The 12,278-nt window shown below is 40.0% G+C and overlaps 2 protein-coding genes across 5 annotated transcripts in view; both read right to left on the bottom strand.

Moving 5' to 3' along the window:
• Positions 1–2,606: 2,606 nt before the first annotated feature.
• sdsl (serine dehydratase-like) lies at positions 2,607–5,525 on the bottom strand. Of its 2 annotated transcripts, none has more exons than XM_079573296.1 (9): positions 5,488–5,525; positions 4,964–5,116; positions 4,855–4,891; positions 4,643–4,782; positions 4,482–4,570; positions 3,844–4,077; positions 3,619–3,743; positions 3,440–3,526; positions 2,607–2,781 (listed from the first exon to the last, which is right to left on the bottom strand). In XM_079573296.1, exons 2-9 carry the CDS (start codon positions 5,108–5,110, stop codon positions 2,678–2,680), a joined length of 963 nt encoding a protein of 320 aa, XP_079429422.1. In that variant the 5' UTR covers positions 5,111–5,116; positions 5,488–5,525; the 3' UTR covers positions 2,607–2,677. The 2 variants fall into 2 exon arrangements, with proteins under 2 accessions (XP_079429422.1, XP_079429423.1); XM_079573297.1 differs by having other exon boundaries at positions 3,446–3,526.
• Positions 5,526–5,988: 463 nt separating this feature from the next.
• LOC306975951 (apoptosis-stimulating of p53 protein 1-like) overlaps positions 5,989–12,278 on the bottom strand; it is a 38,389-nt gene continuing 32,099 nt past the window's right edge. For all 3 annotated transcript variants that reach the window (XM_079573778.1, XM_079573779.1, XM_079573780.1), the window contains 6 exons: positions 11,694–12,052; positions 11,475–11,612; positions 9,848–9,981; positions 9,180–9,346; positions 8,898–9,097; positions 5,989–7,148 (listed from right to left, as the gene is read on the bottom strand). In XM_079573778.1, coding sequence (XP_079429904.1) covers positions 7,107–7,148; positions 8,898–9,097; positions 9,180–9,346; positions 9,848–9,981; positions 11,475–11,612; positions 11,694–12,052 — 1,040 coding nt within the window. In that variant the 3' untranslated portion in view covers positions 5,989–7,106. The remainder of the gene's footprint in view (positions 7,149–8,897; positions 9,098–9,179; positions 9,347–9,847; positions 9,982–11,474; positions 11,613–11,693; positions 12,053–12,278) is intronic.

Here is a 12,278-nt window from a genome sequence, read left to right as displayed (position 1 = left end):
GAGGAGGGGGGGACTTAGGGAATGGTACGGTCCAAAAAATGCATCAAAAATTATCAAAACGCTCTCATGATTTAGCTTGTATTATTATTATTATTATTATTATTATTATTATTATTATTATTATTATTATTATTATTATTATTATTGTTATTATTATTATTATTATTATTATTATTATTATTATTATTATTATTATTGTTATTATTGTTATTATTATTATTATTATTACAAACATGGTCCTCAAAATGACCTGAAAATCGTCCTGAAAATGCTAAAGATGCTAAATCGTATTAGTTTGTCCTTTTACATTTCTTTCTGTCGGTTTTTAAAGTCATTTTGAACATGCCTATTTCAAAATAGTCACTAAATGATTCACAATTGGCAAATCATTTAAAAAAATAAATAAATAAAAACAAGACAAAGAGTACAGAGTGAAATATATATTTCTTTCAAAAGAAAAAAGAAATGACTGGCACACAACACAATGATGTAGCAAAGATCAATGTGCTGCCACGTTAGCGGCAAATCAAACTTTGACGCTTTGTCTTCTTTCCCTCTCAGGAGCCTCCAACAATGTGCCACAACACAGTTTCAATTTGAATTTGAGGGCTTTCTCTGTTGCAGCTCCAAAACTGTGGAACTGCCTCTTCACATAAGAGCTGCACAGACGCTTGACCATTTTAAAACCCTGCTTAAGACACATTTACACTCCAACACTGTCTAGCACATATCATGGCCAAAATCTGAGCTGTTAGTGCTTTAGCGCCTGTGTATTGTTTTATATTTCTGTACTGTAGACCTTTTGTGAAGCACTGTGGTCAACAACAGTTGTTTTTAGAACTCAAATCTGACTTTCCTACATTATTTGATTTATTGGCGATGAGCACCTGGCTGTGATGAGATTAAGAGCTTAGCCAAATTGACTTAATACCTGCCACGATGATGAATCCATTAACAATAATCCACATGTATGATACTAATGCAACAAGTTACCTTTATGTGATTTAGTTTATGATCTAATACAGTTGAATTAAAACAGCAGACATACTGGCACACACTTAGCTCTCCTTACAGTAGCTCTGTCTCAGCCCCTCTGCTCTTCAGACCTGATTACAGCCTTTCCAAAGCAGCAGGACTCCCCACAGCCATCTCAGGTCACACTCGGGGACAGACAGCTCACTGTGAGGAGGGAAACTCATCAATGATTTGGTTTTACTGCCAAAGGGCAAACTTACCATACAGACTAAATCAGATACATGATTTTGATTTGATTTTCTCCTGTGTTGTTGTAGAAATATATTCACTTTTGCCCTCTTGACGTCTAAAAAGTTAAATATTGCTTTCGCTTTCCTATTTCTGTAAATTGGATAAAATACTTTCAAATCAATTCCTTTTGTAACTCTCTCATTTCCGTTGTTTCACTCATTTGTAGCAAAGCAGTCAATATTCATTTTGTGGAGCTTCTCTTGAGCTTGTATTGTGGATCCATCAAGTTTTTTTTTCTTTTTTTCTTCCAGGAGTCTAATTTAAACTCGCCATGTTGCCGTCAGGTTGTCATGGATACACGGCTTTCCGCTCAGATCCGGCGCGGCCAAATTTGGTCCTTTTTTCTGATGCCGTTCGAAAACCAACTAAGATGGCTGCAAAAACTGTAATGTTCCCCTAATGGACCGGTAATTAGATAAGTGATGCTATTATGAGGAGATTTTTGGCTGTGAGTCTGCGGTGCCGAGTTCTGGAGGATCTTAGGGGATCATGGAGGATTAGTGAAAATGCCATCTGAGTCAGAAATCACTTTTAGCTCAGAGGGAAAATGAACAAAATGGCAATGAGTCTAACAACAACACCGCATACTACAAAATCATCATCTATCGTAAGGCTCCACCGAATGAATAGACAGTGCGAGTAGTGGCTCAGACCTGACTTGTGACTTCGGGAGCGGGACATCACCAGCTCATCGCCCTGGAAACACATTAGGTTTACATCTGCAAATGCTTCGAATTGATAACTCCCCGCAAACACATCCCTGTTGGCGTTAAGGGCAGGTTATGTAGCTTGGTGAAAATAGAGAAAGAGACCGTTCTGATGAGCTGTCAAAGTGTGGGAAATAGCCTACACACGTTTTTTCTTTTTCAGTTTGACTTTAAAACTGCAAAGATTATAAAAAATAAAAAAAAACACTGATGTTACAGAAATAAAACTGAAGTACCGTTTCCATAGTAATAGCTTCCCACACAAGTTGAGTGGACTGCATATTTCAGCTGTGGGTGAAACCACATCACGTAATCATAAAAAGAAAGTAATTAAATACTTGGATATGTGAAGACAATGAAAGATTGCGGGATAGACATGTATAATGCTGCTTTGGTCTAGGGCTGGACTAGTAATACTGATGATAATGAAAAATCACTGTCCAGAAAATAAGTCTTTACATTATTTTTTCCAATCATTTGTTTGCATTATTCATTAAAAGGTGGCTTTGTCCCAAAATACAGGTGTTGACCCACGGCTTCAAAGAGAAGCGCTTACACTGTGCTAGATTAGTGAGCTACAGCACCACCCTGTGGCTAGTAAAGTCGTTAAAGCTGCAGGGAGTGCATATCATTTTCAGGTTGTTTTATCCATTTTAAAACTTCTGAAACACAGTCTTTGCATTTTTATTTTTGTCTGTTGCAGTTTAGCCCAAAAGTTTTGTCCTGAGGCTGGAGAGTTGCTTTGTGTCCACACTGCTGCCTCCACAGACAATGACCACCACAGGACCCAGAGAGGTCGGCAGGCGACCTGAACAGACAACCATTCAAGATATATTTGAGAGTATTGTTCGGGAACAGGACAGAGAGTTGTGGAAGATAAAAACTTTGTCAACCTCTTAACACCCGCCTCAACTGAATGCATTTTCTCCAGCTTTACACAAATCCTAAAGGCCAGTGTAACCTCATTTGAAAGCTAAGACCTACAAAATTCCTCCTCATGGATCTTTATCCATTTTTGTCACATTTTTTCATCACTTTTTCCTCACACTTTTGTCGCTCCTTTGTTAGGTTTTCGTCACGTATTTTTGTCACTTTTTGGTCACACAATTCTGTCATTTTTTCATCGCCTCTTTGTCACGTTTTTGTCGCTCTTTTGTTGCGTTTTTGTCACACATTTTTGTCACTTTTCCATCGCTTTACTGTCACGTTTTTGTCGACCTTGTTTAGTTTTTGTCACGCATTTTGGTCACTTTCCCATTGCTTTTTGTCACTTTTTAGTCACAAATTTTTGTTGCTCTTTTGTTGCGTTTTCATCCTTGTTTTCATCCTATCTTTGTCACTATTTTGACACTTTTTTCAAGAGGCGTTTAGATTTGGGTGAAGCAAAACTAGATAAAATGTGCTCAGTTCAGATGGGGTTAAGAGTTTAATAAATAGGATTTTTAAAGACATTACTTTGCTCTTACCTTCACTTTGCAGCCGAGTAATAACTCCGCTGTAGACAGCAGCGAGTGCAGCACCACAGGCCATCTCCACCAACACTCGCTCTTCATCTATACAGCAAAGAAACCATTTTGTTTAATCTTTCAGTGAGACACAAGCATTTGGGTGACAGTATTTCCATAGGACACACTTTGTAACTGACCCAGAAATGTTTCGACAGCGTGCAGGGCCTGCTGATCTGTGACCAATTCAGAAATGATGTTGACTTCCTGGCTATATTCAAAGGCCTTTTGACAGACAGTCTTTGCTCCAAGACACGCTGCCTCACTGTGGACAAACAGTCGTCTTGATTTCATCTACTATACAGTATTTCATAAACATTTGCGACAATGGAGCATAAATATATCCAGAAACATTCTATTTCTACCTGGTAATGTCATCCAAGGTGACCCGTTTGCCAGCTTTGACTGCAGCGTTGAAACAGTCGGCCCCCACTGTCTCCATGGCCAGAATGGGCACATCCGACCAGCCCGCGCTCTTTAGCCCCTGGACGACCCCACACAGCAGTCCCCCTCCACCCACAGACACCACCACAGTCCCGGGCTTCACTCCAGACCCCAGGGAACGGGCCACCTCTGTGACCACACTGGAATGGCCCTGCCTGGGTGAGACGGGGGAAAGATTTATTCATTTGGACAAGTTGCAAAAAGAGTAGTATTGATCATTTTAGAGCTGCTTGGTGTTACTGGGATATTTAGCAACAGCCTTGAATAGTGCGATTGTTCTATTATTGCAACATTTTAAAGGAATAGGCCACCGTTTTTATATACTGAGATATGCTCTTACCTCACTTTAGCCAAGTTAACCAAACCATTTCAACGAAGGGTCTATTAATTAATACTAAACCTTTTTTTAGGCGGTAATAGCAAAAAGTAAGAGTAAATCTCAGTCCGATGAACAATTCTGCATTATATTATGGCTTCGAGTGATGAGTAGAATCAGCAAATATTGCGATAATTTGGCGTTATATTGTGCAGCCCTCTTTTATATATTGTTCATTTTTACCAGAGAAGTGGGTGATCAAATGGGGGGACGTATGTGAGACCATCGTCATCTGCCAGTCGAAGGGCTTCTGCGTTGGCGTCGTCCCAAACCTAAATGTAAAAGAAATGAACCACTTGATTTTTGCATTGCGCAGAATATATATAAAAGTCACCTGAAATCACCTTGCCTACACGCTTGACAGTCGCCCCCTGGTCCTGTATTCTCTGGACCACCAGCTGGGGAGTAGACGATGGGACTATGATTGTAGCTGGCACACCCATTTTTCTGGCCACATACGCAGCAGCCATACCTGCATTACCGCCTAGAAAAGACCCCACATCGTCAACTGTTCTCATACACCTTCATACATCTCATCTAAAGGATCTGAAGTTACCTGAAGAACATACCACTCCTTTAGACTCACTGGCAAGCTGTGAATAAATGTGTGATCAGTACTTGGGCTGATATTATTAGTTCTACTGTGCACTATTGGAAATGGTTACTTTTTGGCAGAGGTGTCCAATCCCACGGATCTTAAAGGAGCCGGAGGGCTGTGAGTTCTCCATCTTCATATACACAGTGGTGCCCAGGCGTTTGGACATGCCCGTGCTCTCCAGCAGAGGAGTGTGCACGTGGAAAGGTCCAGCCATGGTGCTCTTGAGAAGAAAAGCTAAACATGTCAATCCTTTTCCTTTATATTTGTGTGTCTGTAACAAACTTGATTGATCCACAAGGAATTACGTTGTAACAATAAAGCTTAATAATACGCACACAATTAAATTATTAGATGAAAATAAAGCAGGATGTATACCAATATAGTCTACAAACAGTGTGTACACATACACTAGATAGTATTTATTTTTTACAAATTAATATAGGCTGCATAAGAGGAAAAAAAACTGAAAACTGGACAAAATACAGGCAGTAATAACTTGTTTACATTTTATTGTGCTCAAGAAACTGATGTCAACCTGACGCTTGTATCTACTGTAGTTTAAACTTATTTTACATCAAGAAAATAACTTACAGAATCGAGCGTCTAGAAATCTATAGCATAACTATCCATTTGAGAATCACGTGGACTTCAGGCAAATAAGATTCTGTAAATAATGCTCGATGCTACACTGTAGCATGAGGCGCTATGATGTTTTACACTTCCGGGTACAGATAACAAAATAAAATATTTGTGCGCAATATCAAAATTAAATTTATTAATATATATATATTTATATTTAAATATATATATATCTTAAAAAAAATATTATGACATTTAAATCGGATCATACAACGCGAACAAAAAGGTGTGTTTAATACAAAAAAGCGTTTGTATTTGTGTCCAAAAGAAATGATAAATAAACTTACATGTCTCTCTCGCAGATGAATGGCGGTGACTTTAGTGACTAAAGTCCACCTTTTATGACTTTGTAATAAAGGTGAATTTGGGTCGTAGGTGAAAAGAGGCCAAAGTTACAACATGGCAGAGAAAATACCACAAACAACAACAGACGCCTTTTATTTCTTAGTTTACACTAGATTTTATTAATACTGTACACGAGCTGTGACACGTTGCTTATGCACAAAATGAAATGGTTTACATTTACACTCCTTTATAACATTATGTCAGCCTCTTAAACCTACAGCATGTTTCGCTTTTCTGTACACTAGATGGCAGCAGTGAGTGGCACTAAACATGTTAGGCCTATGTGATAGTACAGCATTTGTATTAAAAAAAAACTTTGAAATTAAACAGAGCAGGACATGAAAACATTATATTGATTCATCTAGCCTATTTAATATAAATACTGTTTGTAAAAAACAAAATATCAGACTTTGCACAATTTCACAATCAACTTATCAATCTCTAATAACATTTTGCGAGTCATGTAACTTTGTGGGATTATTCAACAGTTTTTTATTTTGTCCCATAGGGAATAGCATTTCACACTGTTTCTTGAGAATACTATACATAAAAATAGATCAGCATGTTAGTGTAACAGGCAGCTTTTTAAATAATGGTTATTAGTTAGAAAAAACACAGCATAGCTAGAATCAGTTTTTTTTATCGCATCTATCTTTTCTCAAACCAATATTTCACGCACCACAAAAAACTATCATCCAATCATTCTTAGTCTCCTCCGACATACTAAGACAGGCTTTACCAATATTCAGTCAGTCCAACCACATAATGGACATATATAACTGACATGCCTTGCACTTTTATTGCACCTAACTCCTCCCTCCTACACATTCGATCTCCATCTTCATCATCCTGCGTTATTAAGCATATTTTGACACACACTTTCTTCGTGTTTGCATACTGTCTTCATTGTATTTCAGAGGATGCATGCTTCTGTAGCGCACTCTGTGACTTTACAAAGATGGACGGCATTTGGCCATACAAATATAAAGTGATAATTCTGAGTGAAAGTTACATCCAAATGTTGCGTGGACTTTGAAGCATCTCTCTCATGCAGCAATGATTAATTCTGCTTTTTAAAGTTACATTCAAGCTCTTTTTTTTTTAACCCATACAAACAAAAAGATGTGTTCATCCTGGTTTCAGTATATTTTGTCTCTTTTCCAATAAGCCTTGGCTTGGCCCACATGCTGCTGCTCTTCTGGTGCACGTGGCTCCAGCTCTGGGCTCTACGCCAGTGAGCGCTGTCTGGGTTTGATCCTGGGATACAGCTGCAACACCAAAATGAGAGAGGATCAGGTCACTGCATCGTATTATCATGTACAAAAATCTCTAATCTTAAATACAACACAAAAAATAAACATGAATGACTGAACTGGGCTTTCTGTGCATCGTGAGACAGCATTCTATATCTATACAGTAGGGCACAGCTGCAGAGACAGAGCTATATACGGCACTCGGTATTGGACGGTTTTATTAAAGTAGTTCAGCTGTTCTAATAAAAGCCTGAGCCATACGCATTATAGAATATGTGCCTCTGTCCTCCCCAAGGCATAAATCACCCTGCAGAAATGTCTACGGACTTCAGAACAGCGTTATATTGCACAATGTATGATCATCTGCAATTACTCATTATTACAGAGCCATTTACACATCCATTATTTTTGTGTAAACAAAAGAAACTTAAGATAGTGATTACTCGATTTCCTATGTTGAACATGTGATGTAGTTTTGCAATAATCCAGCAACATATTGAGAGCTCCACTTCACTTATATCCGTCACACCTGGACAGTCGAGTCTCTTATTTGAGACATTTGCCCACTAACTCTAGGGTTGTCAGTCCCGTTGCATGCTGTTATTTCCCTCAAGACACCGGGCCTACATTTAACCAGGAAAGTCCCACAGAGATTCAGTCTCTTACATGGGAGTGCTGGCCATACAGCAGACTCTATTGTACACGTTTTTTCATTTCTACAGTGAGGCTACAGTCACTGAGCAGTAGCAGCTTTCCAATGGTAAAACATTACATTGATGAATTACACTTATAACAATTAAAGAAAAAGACAGTTAAAACAATAGCAAGCGAGTGTAGAAAACAAATGTACAGATCAAACCAAAGAGATTAGTCAAAAGCCAAACGATAAAAATTAGTTTTTAATTTAGTTTTAAAAATTGCAAGGGAGTTTGCTGCCCTGATGTCGCATGGCGGTGAGCTCTACAAGGTTGCGGCGTGAATCCTGAAAGCAGCATCCCCAATTTTTTATCCCGATTGATTTTGTGGTGTTTTTTTGGAGATTTGGAGTAGTTTTCGGAAAATCGCAGTGCTCTCTGTGGTTTATATTCTTTTATCATGTCAGTGATATAGGCAGGGGCAAGGCCGTGGAAGGCTTTGAATGTAATTAAAAGTATTTTAAAATCGATTCTATAAACCGCGGGAATCCAGTGCAGTGACTCGAGCACGGGCGTGATGTGGGCTCTTCTACCTGTGTGAGTGAGGAGACGAGCGGCTGAATTTTGGATGATTTAAAAAAGGGCGAACTTTGGTGATGTTTCTTAAAGGTACACTGTGTAACATTTTGGACGGTGCTGTTGCGGCAAAACCAAACATGTTCCTAATGACACAGAAAATGCTATTACTGCAGTGTGTAATAAAAGAATGGACTTGGATGAGAGACTAACCTGTTTATATCTCAAATTCTACTGCCTTTTGTCACATCTCCATGGAAACGAGCTGGAGACGTACCCACTCCCAGTAAAGTTTACAGTCATCCCTTAGGAGGGGTGAGCCTCATAAATGTTTGTTTGTACATTTATGGGGTATTTTTCAATGATGAAAATATCTGACATAAAACAAATTCTTATATTCAATTTTATTTATAGGCTAAAATCCTACGCGGTGTGGCTTTAAGTGAGAGAATGCAGCCTTTGTGATCTTATTTACATGTGCACGAAAACTAAAGTCTAATACCAGGTACATATAGCTTCATTACCATGTGAAAAAAGCCACATGTATTCTTACCCCAAGCAAGTTCCTGGGCACATATCCCTCTCGATCATTGAGACGCGCCCACCACCACTCTGTCTCAGTGTCGTCACGGCGACGCAGCACAGTGATGGCGTCTCCCTCACCGAAGGAGAGCTCGTCCGACTGCTGGGCCGTGTAGTCCCACAGACCGTACACCAGCCCCTTGTTCATCACACCCAACTTCTCCTGGACACCTGAGGGACAAATTTGAAAAAAAATATTAGATTACGTTTTGATCAGTCTGCGGCGTTAACCCATTGTTTTTTTTTTACTCACCGTATAGGAACTGGGAACATTGCGTATATCCCTCCTCCATTTCTTCGCACTTGTCTGCCGCTGTCTCCACATCACTGATTGTCGTGGCAAAAATGGCCGCCCCGGACTCCACCAGCATCTTACACAGGTGCACGCTGTTACAGGACGCCGCGCAGTGAAGAGGAGTCCTGAGAGGGAGAGGCGACGTTTTCTCAGTTCTTGAAATTGCTTTACACTACATTATTCATTCAGTTTGAAACCATTTTTTGCCACAAATGATATCAAGGTGTATTTGTATTTGTCATTAAAAATAAGAAAGTGCCGCAAAAACCCTGCCATCTGAGAGCCAGATGTGTGTGGGCTCTGCTTTGCTCATAGGCGGGAGATCTGTAATTGGCCACACACACCTAATGAGAGCATATGATTAGATGACATTAGCTAAACATGAACTGAGAGTGACGCTCCATTAATCAATTTAAGTGAGTTTTGATATGGAAGCTTATTAGACTTATAATAGCTTCCTCTGGCTTAGCCCACTCTGACAAATCTGGAAACGCTATTATGTCCGTCATTGTTTTCTATGGCGAGCGCGGGCTGTTCATTACCAGACGCCCTCTAGTCCTTCAGAAGGCAGCAGTCCCTCATTACTCTGTAACACGATTGAAAAGGCCGAATGGAAAGGGGCTCACCATCCGTCACTGTCAGCCGCGTTCACGTTCACGCCGAAGTCCAGCAGGAACTTGACGATGTGGTGATGTCCGGCACAGACGGCGTTGTGGAGGGGAGTGATGCCCTCGTCGTTCGGCATGCTGGGGTTCTCCACCTTTCAATATAGACGCATTTTAGACATTGTGGGACATTTTTAGACATTGCGGGACATTCCAGGTTGTAAAGTATGGCGAAACTTCATAAGAGTAATCTTGTCGTAACATAAAGAAACGTGGTTAGCAGGACCAAACATGCTATGACACTTGACAATGGTAATGATTTGTAATCTATTCTATTTACTGGGTGAAATGCTAGGTAGGTTGCTTGGCTTTAACCTCTTAACCCCCGCCTTAACCGAGCACATTTTCTCGAGTTTTACCCAAATCAAAGAGCTTCTCAACTGGAGCTTACAAGCCAGCGCCCCATTTGAAAGCTAAGACCTTCAAATATCATCTATGCTTCTTCCTTGTTTTTGTTATCACATTTTAGTCGTTTTTGTTTTGTTGTGTTTTTATCATGTTTTCATTGCTCCTTTGCAGCATTTTGGCGTTTTTTTTTTTTTTTTTTTTTCGTGTAATGTTACTGTGATCAAGAAAAGACATAAAAATGTGACCGAAACATGTCAAAAAAGCAAGAGAAACATGATGAAAAGGGTGGTGGGTTATGGACTCCTGTTGGACCCCCGTTGATAAGCTTGTAGCTATTTGGGTGTCCATTTTGACAATGTAGCATTGCTCGCATTGGTTTATAAATTGAATTTCCTGATTGTACTAAACTAAAACTAAACTAAAACACAAGATAATGTCCTCAGTGACAGTGGGGGCTAAGAGGTTAATGCATACTTCACTGTACATAGTAAGACTTTCAATGTAATCAATTAATCTCTGCAAGTAAAAGAAAAATCCCAAAGATAATCCCATAATTTATTCCATTCTGTCAGTTATTTGTGGCAATCAGGGCTGCATAAATAATCACAATTGAATCAGAATTTCAGTTGTTGTAAATTGGTAAATCACAAACATGTGATTTGTTTAGGCAACCACAAAATATATGCTCTTATATACCAGTAGTCTACTTCGGGTCTTGTTATGTTTAAAACTTGCTAAACCTGTATTTTAGGAATCTAGAAAGAGGTTTGTTTTTGTTCAGCAGTAGTTTCGGTCTTCTTTCCTGTCTAACTGCTCCTGGATGTGCTTGAAATGTGAATTGAACCACTACTTTAAATTTAAACATAAATCCAAAATTTACACCATCATAAAACTTGTGATGCCATTTATAGAAAGTTCCAATAAAAGGCCTGTCTGTCATAGATCACTTTTGAGAGAAAGGACTAACAATGTGCCAGTGGAATAGTTATAGCGCCTTGTTCTTAGGAGCTCTCTGTACCTGTTACAGACCATTATTCTTTCTCCGGTGTATTGTCTATTGTCGAAAGTTCTAATCTTTGCTCTAACAATGCTGCCGCGGATCAAAGATGTCAAAGTTTTGTCAAGTAGGTGCAGACGTCTTTGAATTCCACACAATGGAGTCGGTGTGTGGGTGCTCGCTGGAATCAAAACTGGTTGTGTAACTGAACCAAAACGAGACCAAATGTGTTTTTTTTTTTACCTCATATATAATTCTCTGCACCAGGTCAAACTCTCCCTCCAGAGATGCATCCAAAAGCAGCGCCAGAGGGTTGAATTTTACTCTGAGGCCATGACCAGTGCGCTCCGACGAGGGCTTCTTCAGGTTGGTTCGCTTCACCTGATTGGAAAAGGATGCTGAGCTTAAGCCCCTTCAGATACATAACACTTACATAATATATTGTGCAGTTTGTAGCAGTACCTTAGGCTGTGAGGGTGCAGCAGGCGGAGAGGGCGATGGGGAGGGATGGCTTACAGGAGCAGGACTAACACTCTTCTGGCTATTGTTGTTCTGGTCCTCTGGTCTGTCAGGGGCAGGAGAGAAGCCGGATTGTTTGGCGGGAGACACGTGATTGGCTGTTTCCGCTGGTGGCTCTTTGGGTGTTTCTTTCACAGCGGATGACGGCGACAGGCGCAGGTGAGTGTCCGGGATCAGGCTCTGAGGTTCGGCTTCTTTTGCGGTCACAGTGGCATGCTTCTCGGTCGACTCGAGGCCGCCGTTGGCTAAATGGAGGCTGTCCATGTCGCCCAGTAGGCAGTCGGGCTGGTAGAAGGTGTTTGCTGGAAGATAGGTGCAAGCTAAGCATAATGGAGGCATATATGCGTTGTGTTAACCTCTAAATCCCCACCGGAACCGAGCACATTTCCTCCAGTTTGGCTTTATCCTAAAAGCTTCTTGGGAAAAAGTGAAGGAAAATATGTGACGAAAACAAGGATGAAAATGCCACAAAAAAGCCGCAAAACTGCAACAGAAAAGAAATGTAAAAAAAAGTAACAAAAAAACAAA

This window comes from Gobius niger (assembly GCF_951799975.1).
Source record: "Gobius niger genome assembly, chromosome: 16".
Lineage (NCBI taxonomy): Eukaryota > Metazoa > Chordata > Actinopteri > Gobiiformes > Gobiidae > Gobius > Gobius niger.
The sequence above is the reverse complement of the archived record's forward strand: the minus strand, read 5'-3'. Positions and strand labels throughout refer to the sequence as shown.

Coding starts and splice junctions, on each gene's coding strand:
- sdsl (XM_079573296.1), bottom strand. CDS start 5,110: ATGGCTGGACCTTTCCACGTGCACACTCCTCTGCTGGAGAGCACGGGC. Junction 4,783..4,854: donor AGGAGTGGTATGTTCTTCAG/GTAACTTCAGAT, acceptor GGTCTTTTCTAG/GCGGTAATGCAGGTATGGCT. Junction 4,571..4,642: donor CTGTCAAGCGTGTAGGCAAG/GTGATTTCAGGT, acceptor TTTTACATTTAG/GTTTGGGACGACGCCAACGC.